Raw genomic sequence first — 19,872 nt, forward strand, 5'->3', positions numbered from 1 at the left:
TAACCCGATCACTAAGGGCGGCGTTTCAACCATATACATTAATTGGAATGCATAAAAAGTAACATATATTTCTCTAAAATGTAGTGTAATTGAATCAATAAAACTTAAAACAATGATTAGGAGACACTTCAGACATAATTCCTCGCGAGTTAAGGTGTAATATTATTTTTGGTGTGAAAATTACGTTGTTCGTATGTGTAATAACCTACCTGACTTTATTTCGATTAAAAATTGCGAAATTATTGCACATTCATTTATGCACGATTCAATCATTTTCAGTTGCACCGCACGAATATTTAGGTGTGTTGAAATTATAGGTTATGTTTACTGTCCCAGTTGCCCCTTTCTGTCTAATTTTAGTGGTCTCCAATGCCCTGCCATTCATATGGAAATATTATAGGTTATGTTTACTATATCTTATATTCCTAAATTCATAATTATACATGCGCATGTCACCAAAAGGTATAAAGAGTCTGTGATGAGGCGATAGTAGCGATCCTGGTGGCGAGCAACTATCTATGGATGCATATTTCAACTGTCTATGTTTGCATATTTAGTAAGTATTGAGATTCGCAACTGTATATACTAAACTGTGCTACTAGTATGTAATGTAACAGTGGTATTTAGGAACATGCACGTACGACTAGTATTTAGGACGCTAAATGATCACATACTTCCCTGTATGCCATGTGATATAGAATGATGTCATAGTGAGCCGAGATGTGAATTCGTGGAAAAGAAATATTTTCTAATGCTAAATTGAATTCGTAGATCAGGAAGCAGGAAATTTAATACAATTTTAAATTATTTGTAAATTTTATTGGTCACGAAATCGAAGTGGATCTCAATTGTAAATAAAATCTAAGCTATTCTCTCTCAGCTCAAGTTTACAATAGTGTTCAATTTCTCCAAACATTAGTAAATAAAAGCTGTAATCATTTCGGCGGTGCTAAAATTCATATTAATACTGTCAAGAAGAGTAATAATCTCATTGTAATGAAATATGAAAATTTACCGTTTTATTTTTGTAAATAAAAAACTTCAACAACAGTCATGTTTCAACAAAATTTAGTTTAATTTCAAGAATTGGTAATGAAACTAAAATTGTAAAATATTTGTAAATAAACATAACCTATAATATTTTCATCTCCCTTGATAAAATTCACAATGTAGTTACTATACTCTAATACAGACTATGCTAATATTTGTTTGATAGAATCCTATACTCAGTAACATTAGTTTCAAGGTAATGTGTACATTTTAAAGAGGCTCTTCATATCTTTAATGTCTTTCACTTTAGATTACAACATTTCTTTCAGTGCGATGAAAGGATTCCCAATTCTGCTTTCAAACAGTGGCGCCAACTTATATGGACTCGTGGGATTCGAACCCACGCAATAATTTATCGTGTTATCATTATACTTATGACGTTTATTTAACTCTACCTCAAATGTTTGAGCCCACTCAGTGTTTTCTAAAAGTTGGCGCCACTGCTTTCAGTAGTGTCAAACATGTTCCGTTCTGTGAAACAGGCGTTGTCATAATGTAGTTCCAAAGTGAAACGAGTATTTTGTAATAGCAACTACTTCGTACTAGCATATTTTGGAACGTAGTATTCCAAGGTGCTGTTACGTTTTGGAACAGTTCCAAGCAAGAAACTGTTCCAAAATAACCGAAACGTTATTTTTCCCCAACTCTAGTACCAGAGTTATTTCTCCATTTCGTCACATATTGGAAGCATATCTTCCAATCCAGACTAAATCCAAGGATCTGATAGGAACGAAAATCAGTTGCACATGTCTAATATGCCATGAAATCGGGACATTTTGATACTGTACGTGTGCAAATTATTTCGGCCAAAATCTTGTTATAAATCTGTTTTTATACAGTGTGCTAAATTTTATCGTTTCAATGTTCAACTTCGATGCTTTAAATACTGTATATCGGAAGTTATAGGTTAAATATCCTTTTCGAACACATCGTCTGAAACACGTGGAGTCTCTTCAATTGTTTTCTAGCAGTGACAATCTTATCAGGGCTACCCGGACATAAACTTCACCTGTTAACATTTTGCTGAACGGGGAACGAGTTTGTGGAGTTGGAGACCTTAAATTTCATCTCACGTTTGCAATACACGAAAATCTACGTTATAATAAGTTAAATTCAATTGCATAGATAGAGACCTCTTTCTCTTTGTGAAATAGGTCTGTATATTGTCGTATGAACTTCAGCCTGCATAACATTCTGAATTAAAGCGACATTGAATGTAAAAGTGAATTGAATATCAGATAATATTCAGTAAAATGTGAGAACCTATAATGAAGTACGTAAGTTTCGTTGATGAAAACGTCTAGTAAAAGAGTTGATTCATTTAATAATGATTACAGCCCTTGAAAACAGTGAGAGTATAGGCGAGCGAACTGATAAAGAGCTAAGTCGAACAATCGAATGAGCCGCACAATGGAGCCCGGTCTGTTTAATATGGACACGATCTGGAGATGTGTATACGGTTTCCCGCTTTACCCTCCCCCCCCGCTAGAAGTTGTTTCTCCACGCGAGAGCTACAGCGACGCTAGCGTCGCGGTACGGCGCGGTTTGAGTAGACGCTAGGTGGACGCTGCACGTCAGAGGTGGCCGGGAGCGCGAGTGAGGCGGTAGCCTAGGCAACGGTCGCTAGGAGACGAGCGAGCGAGATATATTGAGAGAGAAAGAGAGGATGGGTGGTAGGTGGGCTTCAAACTGCATGAGCCTGCCTCAATATCTTACAGGCTGTCCAACTCTATTTTATTTCTCTGTGAAATATTATGTTGTCTTCATTTTATTGGGCTTGCTACTGTCTACTTGTTGATATATTTTCATAATTTTATATACATTTTTCTCGTATTTCCATTGTCTTGATTTCTATATAATTTTTTCAGTAATAACAAAGTCTATAGTAGAAATTCACTGTCATTCACCTCTTTTTTTTTTTGTATTGTACCTATATTTTAGCTCATTATTCAAAGAATTACTCCTGTTTTGTACAGTTCTGAAAGATCAAAACACGTAGCTCTTGTTTTTCACATTACGTATTGATTGATTCGTTGTTTTTAATCCTGTAATAGCAATTCTTCAACAGTATTGCATTTTTGTCTTTCTCCCCTCATGTGAAGCGTTTATTTTGCATCCGTTCTGTACCCACTACCCTCGTCGCTGTATTTGTACAGTGTTGCATTGAAAATGAGATTGATACCGTAGATCCAGCTGCATTGGAGCATGTTAATTCACTATTACTAATAGGTGTACCTGTATACATTAAAGGGTATTCTCTCTTTTTTGCTATAGGATTGTTGAAACTTTTGTGACGAATCATTTATATGATATGTAAAGAAAATTATTCGCTATTTTTTACTTTCTGATTGACGTGTGTGTGACGTGCCAATTTAGCACGTAATAAAGCTGAAAGTTCTGCTCGTGCGGAAAGCATCTGGACAGCTGCTGTCGCAACTGGTTGTCCTCGCCGCGTTGCTGTCCCAGTGTTCATAGTTATGTGATTTTCTTCGCCAGCACTGCTTTCGGGTGTGCTACTTACTTTCAGTGGATGCTCTTCGACGAAAATGTATAAATTCCTATTATTTGTCTATGAACCAATGTGGCATATGATCCTCGTTGAAAAGAAATAGTAAGTTGCTTTGTGTGCTGAAAACTGTATGTATTTAGTATGACACTGATACTGCTCCATGCATTTAAATACTACTTAAGACTCATTAGAACAAAAATACCGGTATCTAATTTTATGATAATCTTAAGATAAATTCATCGTTTGAATGTGCGGAAAATAATTAACATAAAATTTTGTTATTTAGTAAGTTGGACGTGACTGTAAGGGAATTAAAATCTCTTAAGGGCTTAGGTACAGCTTAAAGGAGTAAAATTTTGGAAATATTCAACATTTTTTCCCTCCATTACTGTATCTTCTACAATAATGAAAATCGGCATGTGTAAAACACTGTCCTTCTTCTATAGGATAAAAATATTTTTACGATTTAAAAAAAATTATTTATATTTATTTTCAAAATTCAAAATTCACTGTGCAAAGATGAAGCGTTTCCCTCATAACTCAAAAAGTATCCAACATTCTGTGATGAAATTTTTTGTGTGTATTTATGCATGTCATATCTCCAATATGATGAAAAATCACTTCTCTACCTTTGATAGATTGTCCGAAAAAGAAAAAAAATTAAAAAAAAAGTCAAATATCAGTATTTTCTTCTAACACAAAATAAAAAAGATATTATTTATTAAGGAATGTGGTTGAAAGAGCATGATATTGTAAACATGAGTTTCAGCAATAAAATAAAAGAGAGAGAACATGAAAAAGTTTAAAAGTTAATGAGTTATGAGGGAAACGCTTCTTCACTGCACACTGAACTGCCACCGTTTTGAATTTTGAAAACAAATAAATATAAATAATTTGTTTTAAACTGTAAAAATACTTTTTCGTATAGCAGAATGACAGTTTTTTACACATAACAATTATCAATATTGTATAAGATACAATAATGGAAGAAAATAATGTTGAATATTTCCAAAAATTTTACTGCTGTAAGCTATACATAACCCCTTAAACTTGTCTGACATTAGGGATATATCAGTTATTTAAATAACTTTAAAATGTTGCTAAATTTTGATACAAAAAACTGAAATTTCCCTATTGGAACTAATAATTGAAGCTATGCGAGAAATATGTTATTTGCTAATATTCTGTACAAAAAACTAAGTAAAAAAAACTTGTGAAAAGAAGGACAATATTTATATGTGCATTTTTTTAATTTAAAATTATGTACATTTAAAATACACACTAACTTAAAAATTATTTGGTTAATACTGATAAAAATATTTTTCTTGCGCATGAAGGACTCTCTATGAGATAGTGCCCAGCCATACGTTAGTCGAGAAGATTTCACCATAATTTAGTGCTGAAATATTGAGACCAAATTTCTCGTATAGTCTCACTGCTATTTAAGAAAACAAATACACTTTGAGTAACAAATTCTACCCTGCATATAAGTGCGTAGCAATATAGATATAATAAGTAGTCTGAAATTCATATAAAAATATTCCACTTTGTAATTCATTGATATCTTTAAAATATTATTCTCCTCTAACATAAAAAATATAATAGCTTCTCACCATGTTACAGCGAGTAAGCTCTCAAATTCACGTTTATATTATTGATTACTATTTTCTATAATGTATATTAAGTATAGCAATATTTATTATTTGATATGAAAACATTTATTAATAAATGTAATAATGAAGAAGAAGATTTTTATACAGAAACTTAAATGGTGCTTTTCATCTCACAGAAATAGAGTTAAACTAAAATATTTTTGTATTCAAATCATTTACTAATGATGATTTTGATCAATATGAAAGGGGTGTATTCTGTTCACGGTTCTATTTATGGCTGTCTATAAAAGTATATTTTATGATTCTGTATGCGGTCTGAAACAGCACACCAAAAAACAGCACGACAACATTTCACACGAGTTCGGAAGGTTTTAAAATTGATCGATCCTGTCCCAATTTTTAGCATGTGTGCTTTGAGCTGTTGTTATCCTCCCTTCACATGTGCTGGTAGCGTTACCAACTGGGCATAAAGTAATTTATGTCAATTTTTCCGAATAATATAAGAAGAGATATGACAAATTCAAGTGCAATTGAAAACCTAAAACATATTGTCTTATAATTTAATAAGTCCTTAACTAATTTGAAATGTTTCCACGTTTCAACCGTATTAATTTAAGCGTCATGAATTTTGTACGTTATAGCAGGAGAGTATAATGCTAATTAATATTGGCTTTACAGCGTTAACAAAATTAATAGTTAATAAAATTATACATTAATAATACCGTTACGTTTGAAACTGCAACTCAAACCATAATGGCAATAATCAGACTTGATATAGAATTACAGTCAATATATAGACATATACACTAAGTAAACAGTGAAAACTTGATTATGTTTTCATTATGTAATCAGTTACACTTAATTATCTCGCTACCACACAATGTTAATAATTGACATTGGAATACGATTAATATATTTTATTCAGACTTGGATAATCAGAAATTTTACATAGTTCCTATTTCGAATATGCATTGCAATACGCAAATGGTATTAAACATCATTAGGTATAATTTACTGTTCACAATTGAATACCCCCCCCCCGGAATAAGGGTAGGCCTATATGGTGCATTGTTTCTGTATGTACTTAGATCCTTATTCTGGGGGAGGTATTTAATTCAAGATCTGATTTGACAAACATACGAAGTCCACAATATACCGAATTTGACTTTTTTACCCGTCATATGTTGTGTTTTGCATAGGCTAACATATTGTAAAAAAGAATATTTTAAGTCAGACTCTCAGCCTGCGTTTTAGTCATTCAAATCGTCGGTTTACAAGCAAAACATATTAAGTAAAGAATATTACTTCTGAGAAAAAGGCGTTTGAACGTTTTTGACAAAATTGAATCCTCAAAATGTCATTTTTATTAAGTTTTTTCTCTTTATGTGTATTTCATTTTCCTATTCTAAGTTTATACACATATATTATGTACATCTTTTCCTCAGAACTAATATTTTTAATTTAATGTGTTTTGCTTGTAAACCGACGAAATATTGATTTCAATACTCTTATGTTGCAAGTCTATATAGTTTCTTTGCTCTCCTGAAAAAATTATTTCATTGGACTTGGGATGTTTATCAATTCATGTCTTCAGTTACATTATGTGATTTGAACCTATAAATCTCGAAATATATCTTATCCCTTACTTCAACTCTGGTGTCTGCGTCTTGGAAACATAAGAAGCAGCTATTTTTTGCAGTTGTTGCCTTTCCATATTAGTTCGTATTCTGTAATATTGTTGCACATACAGGAACGTGAATTGTATTCATCATTGCAAAATGATCAAAATTTAAGAAGCCTAGAAAATATTTCATAATATGAATTATGATACGATATGTATTACAAAAATTAAGACATTAAAGAGAAGTAGATTTTCATCATACTAGTACTGGATGCCCTTAATGATTCTTAGCAACCTTCAATTTTTCGATTAATTATTCGAATGACTAATTTAAAAAAAAAGGCAAGTTCACCTCTCATGAGATATCAGATAGCGTAAGATTCTCAACAACACAACGCACATTATTTTGTATAAAACATCGTTAGTCTGACGGCAGACACAGGCTATTTAAAAGTACAAAATATTTCTAATTACTTCCCTACGAAAACCATAGATATTCAACTCTTTTATTGAGGCTGAATAAAATTCGAATTACCACAGTAATGTTATAATTATACAAAGAAATAGTATGTGAACCTTAGAATTACCAAGATTTTCGTCTTCAACTGGTTTAAAGTTGAGGATGTTATTATTCTGTGAAATTATACACTAATTTCTTTGCTTTCTTACAAATCATATTGTCTTATTTAAAGTTATTAGCATAAATTTTGTTTTAATCTAGTTTTACAGTGATTAAATTAAAACTGAGGGAAAGGGACTGGCCACCCTACCCTATTATCTCCTAGTCTAGTTGCCTTATGAGTGATGCCATATTGGTGTTACTTATGAACTTCAAACCTGTCTTCGAACAGGTGACTAAACCCTACCCCATTATCTCATAGCCTAGTTGCCTTATGAGTGATGCCATATTGGTGTTACTTATGAGGTTCAAACCTGTCTTCCAACAGTTGACTAAACAACAATTTAAAACTCTATTCCTGATTAAAAACCGAATAAGAATGGTTTTTTTTTTTTTTTTTTTTTGGTACAATGGCAGGTCCCTTAACTTGGCGTTATTCTCTTCGATTCTGCGAACGTGTTCATAATGTCGCTAGTACCGAGAAACGTATACCACTTAGTTCGTCAGAGATTCTACAGAGTGCACCACAGGCGGTAGTTCTACATTACACTCGTAATGAATGATGATGATATTGGACAATTGTTGAAATGTCATAGGGAAACCTCTGTGTTGGCTTGACTACGCGATTTCCCAAAGACGTAGTTCAAATTTTCTACCTTCAATATCTTTAGCCTACTTAGATTCAAAATAGTGATTACATATTTTGTTGAGGAAGATTAATAGGCCCTGTCAGGAGACTGGAGAAAGTTACACAACACAGAACTGCAGGCATTTTATTCTTCATCTAACATAATAGGAACATTACATCCAGACGTTTGAGATGAGCAGGCATGTAGCAAGTATGGGCGAAACCAGAAATACATATAGTATGTTAGTTGGGAGGCCGGATGGAAAAAGACCTTTGGGGAGGCCGAGATGTAGATGGGAGGATAATATTAAAATGGATTTGAGGAGGTGGGATATGATCGTAGAGACTGGATTAATCTTGTTCAGGATAGGGACCGATGGCGGGCTTATGTGAGGGCGGCTATGCACCTCCGAGTTCTCTAAAAGCCATTTGTAAGTAAATCAGTAAATATCTTTCTTTACATTCAAAATACTCATGACTAGACTTCGTGAAATTGCCACGAGAATCGCAAGGTTTACTGCGCACGCGGTATAGACTGTATGAGAAGGGGGCGTGCAAAGGATGGAGTATGCCTCTAATGTAAACACTGAGCAGTATACTGCGGTTACAATACAACCTGTATCCTGCATTCAAGAAATATAATGAATGATAATTGAAGTACGAAATATCTAAACATGTAAATACACAATTATTTTATAGTGAGATATATTAACTCTTAAAATTTAATGTAAGATACTCACATCATCCTTGAATATGTGCATTACAGTGAAGAGTTATGTACATTTTGAGCGATTGCAAAGTAACCTCCTCCGATGGCCACTTAAACAGTTTTTATTTTGGGAAAATGTATGTTCAACATCACACGATGTAATACGTACATATTTGAAGAACGGAAAGTCACTACATTTTAATACACCAACTTCAGATGTCTTGTCGTGACCTGATGGTACATAATTTATAATACGAAGTTTTGAATAGGCAGAATTTTTATCAATAATGTTTCTCAACTTAGATTTCACATTTTCTGAAATTAGTGAATAGTTATTTTGGATAACGGTTTGTGATACTTTATCCACTATATTAAGGGCTTCTAAGAGTTGTAGTTTAGACGATTCTAGCAGGATGATGCTTTTGGACACGATTTTAAAATTAGAATCAATGAACAGAATATCTTCCAATAGCTGTTCAGAAGGCAATGATTTTAGAGCTGCAACAGCGGAACTGTCTGTGCTATCCAATGCATCAATTACCTCCATTATTTTTCCGTAATGTTCTGCATAATAACTAACAGCATCCAACCACGTTCCCTACCGTGTCAAGACTGGCTGCGGGGGTAAGGGTATTCCAGGGGCAATTATTTGGAGCAGCAACACTCTCATTGTAGTATGTTTGATGGAATTTTTGTCTGCACTGAACAAATGTTATGCTTTGACTATTTCTACCACAGTAATGCAAAAACAAGTGCTTACATAGGTATATACATTAGCTGTAGCTGCTGTATCTACTTGGACCGGTCACAACTCTTAACATGAATTGCTTATACTACGAGACCGGGCGGTCGCTCACCTCCTCTATACTACCGTACATGGGCAACCTGATTGCATGCTGCGTGTGGCAATTCAACGAAGTCTACTCATGACATATTGTGTTAAGGAACAGTAATAACTGTAGGAACAACGCAAGTCACAATACTTCACAATCATACTCCTCATTAACAGTAAACATATAAAAATGTTGTCTATACTTTCAAAAAAGCTTTATAAACTGTACCCTTATGATGTCAACAAATGTGTATAAAAATATATTTCTTCTTTCTTATGGGTACACAATTTTTCTTTTTACTTTAACGTCCTAATCTTTTTTTTTTTTAATTAAAGAATAATTTTCTGAAGGATGGTGAAATTAGGAGTAAAATTGGTATGTTGTAATAAAGTTCTTCGTGTGCTTTCTATAACCACAGAGACTATAAAGAGAGGTTTTGATGAAGTAATAATAGAATTTAATTTTTTTAGCGTAGTAGCCTACGTCTTTCTCTTCATTAGATACGAGAAAGGGATGACTTGCAAATTGACCGTCATCTAAAAACGCAACCCTACCCTACCCCTTTATCTCATATTCCCCTTCTTCTCCTAGTATTCACCGTACCGTCCTTGTATTCCCCTTGTTCTCCTTGTCAGCCTTGTTTTCTTTGTATTCCCCTTATTCTCCTTTTTCCGTTTATCTCCTTGTCTTCCCTTTTGTTCTCCTAGTCTTCCCCTTGTTCTCCTTCTAATTTCCTTATTTTATATGTATGACTCATCTTCTCACATTCCTCTCATTTTCCTTTACTTCACTTCTTTTCCTTGCATTCCCCTTATTCTTATATTTCTCTTATTCTTCTGTTCTCTTTGTCTTCTTATTTTCTCCTTGTTCTATTGTTTTCTCTTTTTCTCTTGTCTTCGCTTTGTTCTCCTTGTATTCGCATTGTACTTCTTGTATCGACTTGTTCTTCTTGTCTTCCCCTTGCTCTCATGCCATACTCTTGTTCTCCTTTTCTTTCCTCTCTTCTCATTGTCTTACCGTTGTTTTCCTTGTTCTACTTTTGTTTTCCTTATCTTAACCTTGTTCCTCGTCTTACCCTTGTTCTCCCTGCCTGCCCTTGTTCTCCTTGTCTTGTATGTATGTATGTATGTATGTATGTATGTATGTATGTATGTATGTATGTATGTATGTATGTATGTATGTATGTATGCATGTATGTATGCATGTATGTATTAACACTACAATTTGCTATACACCCAGTGGCAGTGGTATATAATATACAATAATATTACAATAATTATATTAATAAAATTTACAATAATTACAGCAACAAAAAATAAAATGTAAATTTAATTCTAACTATTATAAATAAATAAATAAATAAATAAATAAATAAATAAATAAATAAATGCAATAAACCTAGGACTAAACTATGTTCTAATAACGCCTACTATAAACAAAAGTAAACCTAATGTACAAGTACTTCTATTAAACCCAACTATTATCAACTTAAGTAATTACATATCACTTTAATTAATTACATATCAACTTAATTATATATCTTAATTAATTACATATTAACGGTCCACACCTGTGGAGTAACGGTTAGCGCATCTGGCCTTGAAACCAGTTGGTCCGGGTTCGATTCCCCGTCGGGGCAAGTTACCTGATTAAGGTTTTTTCCGGGGTTTTCCCTCAACCCAACATGAGCAAATGCTGGACCCCGGACTCATTTCACTGGCATTATCACTTTCATCTCATTCAGATGGTAAATAACCTAAGATGTTGATACAGCGTCGTAAAATTACATACCAAAATAAAAAAAATACCTATCAACTTAATTACATGACACAACTTAGATAAATTACACTGCACCTACAATTAAATTTTCAATCTAATATTCCCAACCTTTCCTTAAACGTATCTTTGTTTTCTGCATTTAAACTTCCTAAGTATGATGGTGTAACTAACCTAGCATTGATGTCGATATATGCTTTGTGTCCCATTTGTGCCTTAAACAATGCGGCCAGTCTGAATTTCCGTCGCCTTGATTTGAGAAAGTTCCACTCTAAGTCTTTTACTATCTCTTCGCCATGTTTCTTTCCCTTTCTTGCCCTTGTTCTCTTTCAGCGTATTAAGAATCTCACCGGTCCGGTGGCATCAATGACGTCACGTTGCAACGAAAATAAGGAACAAAACTGCTGGAAGAATCGATGCTGTCATGGCGACTGTGTAAGTGGTTATCTGTGCTACGCTAGCAAAATTTTGCGAAATTTCCGTACTGCCATCTCGTTCAAATAAAAGAGATCATAAATAACTTATTTCTTGAACCGGTAGTAATAACTGGTCCGTTGACATGTTCGCTCATAAGCCATTAACATATTGTTTTTACGTTGTGCTCATTACAAACAATACAGCAGAACTAAAGCAGAACACACCGCCATGACACAACAGTGCACGATGTCATTCGTCTGCTAATTCCCGCCCTATACAAGAACCAATCAGATTCACTGATGGAGACTGCCACAACCTCTGCAAGTTGATGGCACCGGTGCGACACCGGTGGAACATCAATGACGTCATCGGTGGAATTCGGAACACCGTGATGCCATCGGATTGCTCACCGGTGAGATTCGGAATACGCTCTTTGCTTTCTCCTTGTTCTCATTGTTTTCCCTTTGCTGTGATTTTATTTCCCATTGTTCTTCTGTATTCCTCTTGTTTTCTTTGTTTTATTTCTTGCACCGTTCACACATTATTCTACTCAAAGATATGCAACACAGTAACTCTATACCCCTGTCGACAGGTGATTACACAAACGCGTAGTTCTGCATTAATATATTCAGCATAGTAAAGCTGTGCACCTGTCGATTTTCCGGATAACAAAGACGACTTGTTTTGTTCTCTCCACAAAACGAAAGTTTATCTTGTTATTTTTGTGCTTACAAAATTATGACTTTTGAGTAGTAGCTCAAAAATATGAACTACAAACGATATCATTCCCAATTTGATAAAAGAAGTACTGTAATTTATTTTGAACGTAGAACTGGGAAAGTATGTACCAATTAAACTGTCCTTGATGCTTATTTTAGTCAATAAATGTATTTCTAACATGGAGGGAACATATTACATAATGAATGCATGAGTGGAAATCATACTTAACGGCGTCTTCTCTGTTTTCAAAGATAACCCAAAAATATCTTGTAGCTGTGTAACAGCGTGGAAGCGAGATGCGAGTCTTGGTTTTGGGTGCCGCGTTCCGTAATTTCGTAGTTAATATTCGATAAAACCTCCAGAAACATCTTCAAATATGAGATCAAAGTGAATAGTGAAATTTTAGAGTTTGATTTAAATTGGGATTGGGAGATTTCGCCTCTGTGAGCGAGACTGTTCTCGCGTAAACGGGAAATTGAGTTTTCAACTTTAACCAACTTTATAAATTCACTATATGGGAATGTACAGTCAGAGATGAAAACATAAAATCTTTACAAGATGCTAAATTCCTTACGAAACGAACATTATTTTGAGGTTTTGGTACGAAAAATTATTGTTACATTTTTATCACAGAGACATGAATATTAGGCCTATTTTTCTGTATTTGTGTTTCATAGTAAATTATTCACTTGAAACGATATTTTATTGTAGAAATTCCATAAATAATTAGAATGAGTAGTTTTTTCGTCGCTTGAACTTCGCTAGAGATGACTGATTACTTGATGTCAAAACTCAGCTTTCGCCTGTTTGGGTGCGATGCTAAAGAATTTGGACGTCTCTTGTCTTGGCTTATTTATCAATGTAGAAGATTTATTTTACTTTATTTTGAAGTTATTCTTCATACTCGCCATAGTCCAATTTATCTGTAAGATATATTTGTTATTCAAAGTGTTTCACATGACATTATAATTACTTGTATTTCCATGTTAACATTTATATTTGTTACTGTTGCTCCCAGGTATTCGAATTTTTCCACCTCTGCAAAGGATAAATTTCCAATTTTTATATTTCCATTTCGTACAATATTCTCGTCACGAGACATAATCATATACTTTGTCTTTTCGGGATTTACTTCCAAACCTATTTCTTTACTTGCTTCAATTAAAATTCCCGTATATTTGTGGATTTTCTCCTAACATATTCACGTCATCCGCATAGACAAGCAGCTGATGTAACCCGTTCAATTCCAAACCCTGTCTGTTATCCTGGACATTCCTAACGGCATACTCTAGAGCAAAGTTAAAAAGTAAAGGTGATAGTGCATCTCCTTGCGAAGATCTACTTTTATTTTTTCAATATGCCAAATCAATAAAAACATGCAATTGCTTTAAGTTCCGCAGTCTATTGATATGTGAATATTTCGACTATTACATTGCTGTCTCGGGACTGGGCCTCATGGAATGAACCAATTATGAAATAATTAACGAGAAGGCTCTACCTTGTTAAACTTAAATACGAGGAGTAAAATGACAGAAATCAAAAGAATTATCAGTATTTTATTTCAAATCCCAAACATCCTTACAATCCTAACCATGCTCACAATAACCAATAGCATAAACTTTTCACGCAATTAACTTGTAGGGATTCATTGAGTTACTTCTTAGATATAAATTCAAAAGACAGTTTTATTATTTATATCTTAGGCAACTTAATCAACAGTGTAATGGTGTTTATCAATTTTATGTTTGCGAAAAGAAATGATTTTAAGGTATTATTTAATAGTACATTATGCAACTAGCCTATAATGATAGTAATTAAGACGCAAGTATGGATGTTTATGAAACGAGCGCAAGCGAGTTTCATAATTTTCATAAGAGCTTCTTAATTACCATTATAGGCGAGTATTCATTCGACTTTTTATGCTCGACCATATTTCTAACTTGAAATTATTCCGATGTATACATTTTATTTGTATCTGACAAAATCGGAATCGACCTTGTTTTAGGTCATGAATTGTGAGATGTGCGCAGAGGCGAAAGTATTGATTTTTTCCGAGGAACAATAATATCATTGACCTTGATGTAATCCCGTTAAACTTGATATAACCTTGATTATTGAATTCGACATTGAAAAACGAGATGACAAATTGAATTCATTTGAGTATTATTTACAATTAACGCTAATTATTGTAGTAACAGAACATAACCTTCTGCGACAGTATTGGATTTCCAGCCTCCGTGACTTTTCGCTAATTCTCTTTCGATTGCATATCCGAGAATAATTGATACTTGCGGTTTTACAACGGTACAAAGCTGACTTGTCATTGGCTGAACACCTGTAAGCTGAGTTGTCATTGGCTGAACACCTGTACTTTAATGAGTACGTGTACTTTAATGACATGCATTAAAGGACTGCTACCAGGTGTATACTTACTACATTTCGGCATGGTCGAGCATAAAATAAATTATGTTCTTAGAACGATATCAGACCATCAATCGAATTCATTCATGATTCAAGATGTTACCACAGTCTAGTATATACGGTCACGAAGCTTGAGTTGTGAGGGTGCTAGGAACAATAGACTGTGCGGGTACTATTTCGCATTGTCTGTAATGAGGCGATATTAGCGATCCTACTGGTTAGCAATTATCTATGGATGCCTTCTTTCGAGAAATTATTGTGGCTCAGGTTAAATGAGAGGAGAAAGTTACATTCCCTTTCTCTCTTATACCGAATTTTGCACACCTCTACTACCTCCTACTTATCTGTCCGATTTCACAGTCTTTCTCGGTATCATAACTTAAATACTCGGTCACAGTATGATAACACGCTAGAAATATCACTCCACACAACATCTCTTAATTCTTCATCTTTCACCGTTGCTACTTCTCGCCACTGGAATTCTCTGCCGCCTGAAGTCAAGGGCTGTCGAACTTTAATTTCCTTTAAATGTAAATTAGAAAAATATCTTATGATGACTTGCCAGACCAAACGCGTTGCAAATATTTAATGGAATGTGTTCCACTGTATTTATTTTTATTTTTTGTTTCTTATTTTTACTGTGTAATCATGTACATTGTGTTTATTTATCACTTAACGCCAATGTGTATCCCACTGTGTTGTTTTTTTTTAATATTAATCTATTTTATGTACATTTTATTCAAATTGTCCGTTTTATGGTTTAATTATGTGAATCCTACTTAATTGTAATCTAATACTAATATGTATAATAATGTGTTTATTTTTATTTTCACTGTGTACATTTTTTATTGAACTGTTGGCTTCTGTTTTTATGTGATTCGTATTTGATTCTAACAACATTAATATGTATTCCATTATGTTTATTTTTATTTTATGAAGTAAATTTTTGTGTAACTACCTCTTTTGATCTCAATATGTACCTAAATTGTATCAGTATGTAATTACTTAATTCCGATTCAGTTGTATGTTCAACTATGTAAGCAAGTTTTAATCCTGGTTGAGTGTAAGAGAAGGCCTTATGGCCTTAACTCTGCCAGGTTAAATAAAGCCATTATTATTATTATTATTATTATTATTATTATTATTATTATATTTACTACATATTAAGCTTCGTGACGTATACTCTAGACCAGCCGTGGCGAGAATGCGACTCGCGAGGACATTGTGGCTCGCAGTGAGAGCTATGCATTTCTCTTGCTTCTAACCTTCCCCAACCCCCACTCTCTCACTCACTGGAGTCAAACTCCGTTCCATTTGTATTTGTCTCTGACCTGCGAGTGGCATATGTCTCTCTCGAAACCATGTACCTCTACAAAAACGAAAGTTTCAAATAGGATGGGAGGACGCATTTTTTGCTGTCAGTATGATGAGAATATTAAATGTATGATTTCTTCACGACTATTACGACGAAAACGGTTGTATAACATAAAACGGCAGTATACTACATGTTACTCATGAAACATTAAAATTTAGGTGTTAATAATAATAATAATAATAATAATAATAATAATAATAATAATAATAATAATAATAATAATATATAATAATAATATTATCATCATCATCATCATCATCATCTCTGTACGTCGATCCTTTTTCAGCAGATGTACGAATAATGCGGTTAGCTCTTCAATTTGAACTCACTGATTTACTATGTGATATCAAATGAAAGCTAGATGTAAGGACTTGACAAATGTTGAACTTTCAAATCTTTGCCAAAAAATAAATATCCGAAGCTTCGTTCTTTCGCTTGCTCTGTTGAAGCCATGTTCGCTACAACTTACGTTTGTGAAAAATTATTTTCAACAATGAAAATAGTAAAAACCAAATTTAGATCGCGACTGACAGACAAAAACCTTCGTGATCAACTAAGACTGGCAGTAAGTGACATAATTCCTGATTTTGAAACTTTGTGCAGAGACATTCTGAAGACAGTTAATTTTAGGCTGTGATATTGTTCATTTATTGTTCATTCCTTTCTTCGTTGCACGTACTAAACATTAGTTTGTAACCTTATACTCTATAAAATTGTATTTAAGTGCTTGACGCAAGGAAAATGAAAATCCGTTAATAAGTCAGACAGTTGCTTTACTTCCCCTTCGGGTGTCCGCCTCCCTCCATAGGTGCTATGCACGTTGCAGGTTACACAGTGGCTCGGCGCACGATTATATTTTCGCCACCGCTCCTCTAGACTATGATGTTACTCTAGTACCAGCTAGTGTAGCTTTTTTTTTTAATTTAACAGGAATGCTAGTATTTAAAAAACGAATCTTTTACTTTCTCGACAGTCATCATGACACAGGTGTAACCTAAAACATTGTTTTAATAATATCCCTGCATGTATTATTGTAAAGTACACGTAAACAGGTCTTACGTTGCAGTGTTAATTTTTACCACCATAATATAAATAAAATTATAAAAAATTACAATATGAAATAGGGCGTACTCAGTGTGGTATGAAAATAGTTTTAATATTTTGTGTTAATAACTTAGGTCTGTTCAATTTATTTGTAAATTTACTTCAGAATCTAGAGTCTTGGGAGATTTGTAAGGAAACAAGCATTCTGTGAGAATCCGTACAGGTGAATATTGACTTGGCGACCAAGCAGTAATCCATTTCCAATTGACATGTCCTCCATAAACAGCGCCGTGTCTTGAAGGCACTTCCCGATGCGGAATTACTGCTAAGTTAAAGAGTAGACTCTTCTGGAGAGCAGAGGGAAGTTTGTAAAGAAACTTCTAAACCAATACAAATAAAACACTGACAACCCCAGAATACTTCAGTAGCACTAAGCTATATCACATTCTGTGGTTTAAAGCTAAATCTTAAAGCCTGTTTGGGAACGATTATAACAATACCTGTACAAAGATGTGACGAGAAGTACCACATTAGGAAAAATAGTCCAGATATGTTTTTTAGATTTATCAATTTGTCAAACAGAATATATCTGTAATACTGACAATTAATATTTGAGGAAAAAAAAAATCTATAATATTCTCATAGCTAGCAGTGCATAGCTATGTCTGTACAGATTACTGTGCACTTAACTGCGGAATCCCGGCCAAATAAGTCACTCAGCTGAGTGCGCTCCTAGTATAATGGCAGTTGACATTATACATACGTTAACATATATGCCTAACGTCCACACCACGGTCAGCGCGTCTGGCCGCGAAACCAGGTGGTCCGGGTTCGATTCCCGGTTGGGGCAAGTTACCTGGTTGAGGTTTTTTTCCGGGGTTTTCCCTCAACCCAATATGAGCAAATCCTGGGTAACTTTCGGTGCTGAACTCATTTCACCGGCATTATCACCTTCATCTCATTCAGACGCTAAATAACCTAAGCTGTTGATAAAGCGTCGTAAAATAACCTACTAAAAATATATATATGCCTAACATGGAGTCAGGCCATAACGGGAAACATTGAAGGAGGAGAATTCGATCCGGTGCTGTAGATTGAATTCGGCGTAGTTCAGTGGTCAGAGCGCTTGGTACGTAGAACCAAGGACCCGGGTTCGATCCCCGGCGCCGGAGCGAATTTTTCTCCTCAAATATTAATAGATATGTTTTCCTTTTTTTTAGATTAGAAAGGAACGTTTAGTTCGCTGTGAAATTTATACACTCTGTTTCAAGTGGTAAAAATCTATTTACTCAGGTGCATTTTACGTCATGAAAGGAAAGATTTAACTTCACATTTATAGAAACTCGGTAATTATTCGATATCATTTGACAATATGTTGGTTTAGACAATTAATTTGAACCATGCTAACCATATTATATCCTCGTTAGCATAGATGTCAAAGTTTACTATCACTCAAGAAAACAAACAGATATCCAAGAGGTAAAAGCCTCAAGATTTTCTAATCTAAACCGTAACTATTAATTGCGACGATGATGATGATGATGATGATGATAATAATAATAACAATAATCATAATAATAATAATAATAATAATAATAATAATAATAATAATAAGAATAATAATAATAATAATAATAAACTCTTTGGAAAGATATAGTCTAATGCTGAAGCACATTAGACTGACGAAGACTGACAATAAAACATTTTTAATTTACGGTATAATGAGATACTAATACCACAGTCTAGTATATAGAATCACGAAGCTTGAGTTGATGAGGGTACTAGGGACAATAGATTGTGCCGGTACTGTTCCACATTGTATGTGATGCGACGATAGTAGCGATCCTAGTGGTTAGCAACTATCTATGGATGCATACTCCCTACGTATTGATCTTCGTGACTGTATGTACTAGACTGTGCTAATACTGTGTTTTACCCGCGCCGTGGCGTCGTGGTGTAAGGCATCCTGCCTAAGACTCACGTTACGGAATGCGCGCTGTTTCGAGTCCTCATGGGGGAAGAAATTTTCTCATGAAATTTCGGCCAGTGTAAAGAACCGGTGCCCACCCAGCATCGTGATGCCCTTGGGCAGCTGCGATAGGTAGCGAAATCCGGTTGCGAAAGCCAGCTATAACGAGTAGGGGGTTTATCGTGCTAGCCACACGATACTTCCATTCTGGTTGGATGATCGTCCACCTCTGCTTCGGCATGTGGATGTGAGACCAGCAGCCGGCTGGTCGGTCTGGTCCTTCAAGGACTGTAGCGCCACGGATTATTATTATTATTATTATTATTATTATTATTATTATTATTATTATTATTATTATTATTATTATTATTATTACTATTAGGATAATTTATGCCAGGGATTGCTTGAAATTGAGATTTACATTCTACATTATTACCTCTATTTTGTAATTTTCCCGTTTATCCAGCACTCAATAACTTCTATGTAGTACAGAATTCTTAAATAAACACTACGGATTAATCTCTACTCAGTTGACGGTGACATTTAAGGCACGGTCAACTCCGTCCTC

At 34.3% G+C, this 19,872-nt stretch overlaps 1 protein-coding gene across 1 annotated transcript in view; it reads left to right on the plus strand.

Annotated features, from left to right (window-relative positions):
• The first annotated feature begins 2,632 nt into the window (after positions 1 to 2,632).
• Positions 2,633 to 19,872, plus strand: part of LOC138697847 (A-type potassium channel modulatory protein KCNIP2-like) — a 428,016-nt gene continuing 410,776 nt past the window's right edge. Inside the window, exon 1 of the mRNA XM_069823410.1 lies at positions 2,633 to 2,723. Within this exon, the coding sequence (XP_069679511.1) occupies positions 2,717 to 2,723 (7 nt within the window). The 5' untranslated portion in view covers positions 2,633 to 2,716. The remainder of the gene's footprint in view (positions 2,724 to 19,872) is intronic.

The sequence above is a fragment of the Periplaneta americana genome, chromosome 4, assembly GCF_040183065.1.
Source record: "Periplaneta americana isolate PAMFEO1 chromosome 4, P.americana_PAMFEO1_priV1, whole genome shotgun sequence".
Taxonomy (NCBI): domain Eukaryota; kingdom Metazoa; phylum Arthropoda; class Insecta; order Blattodea; family Blattidae; genus Periplaneta; species Periplaneta americana.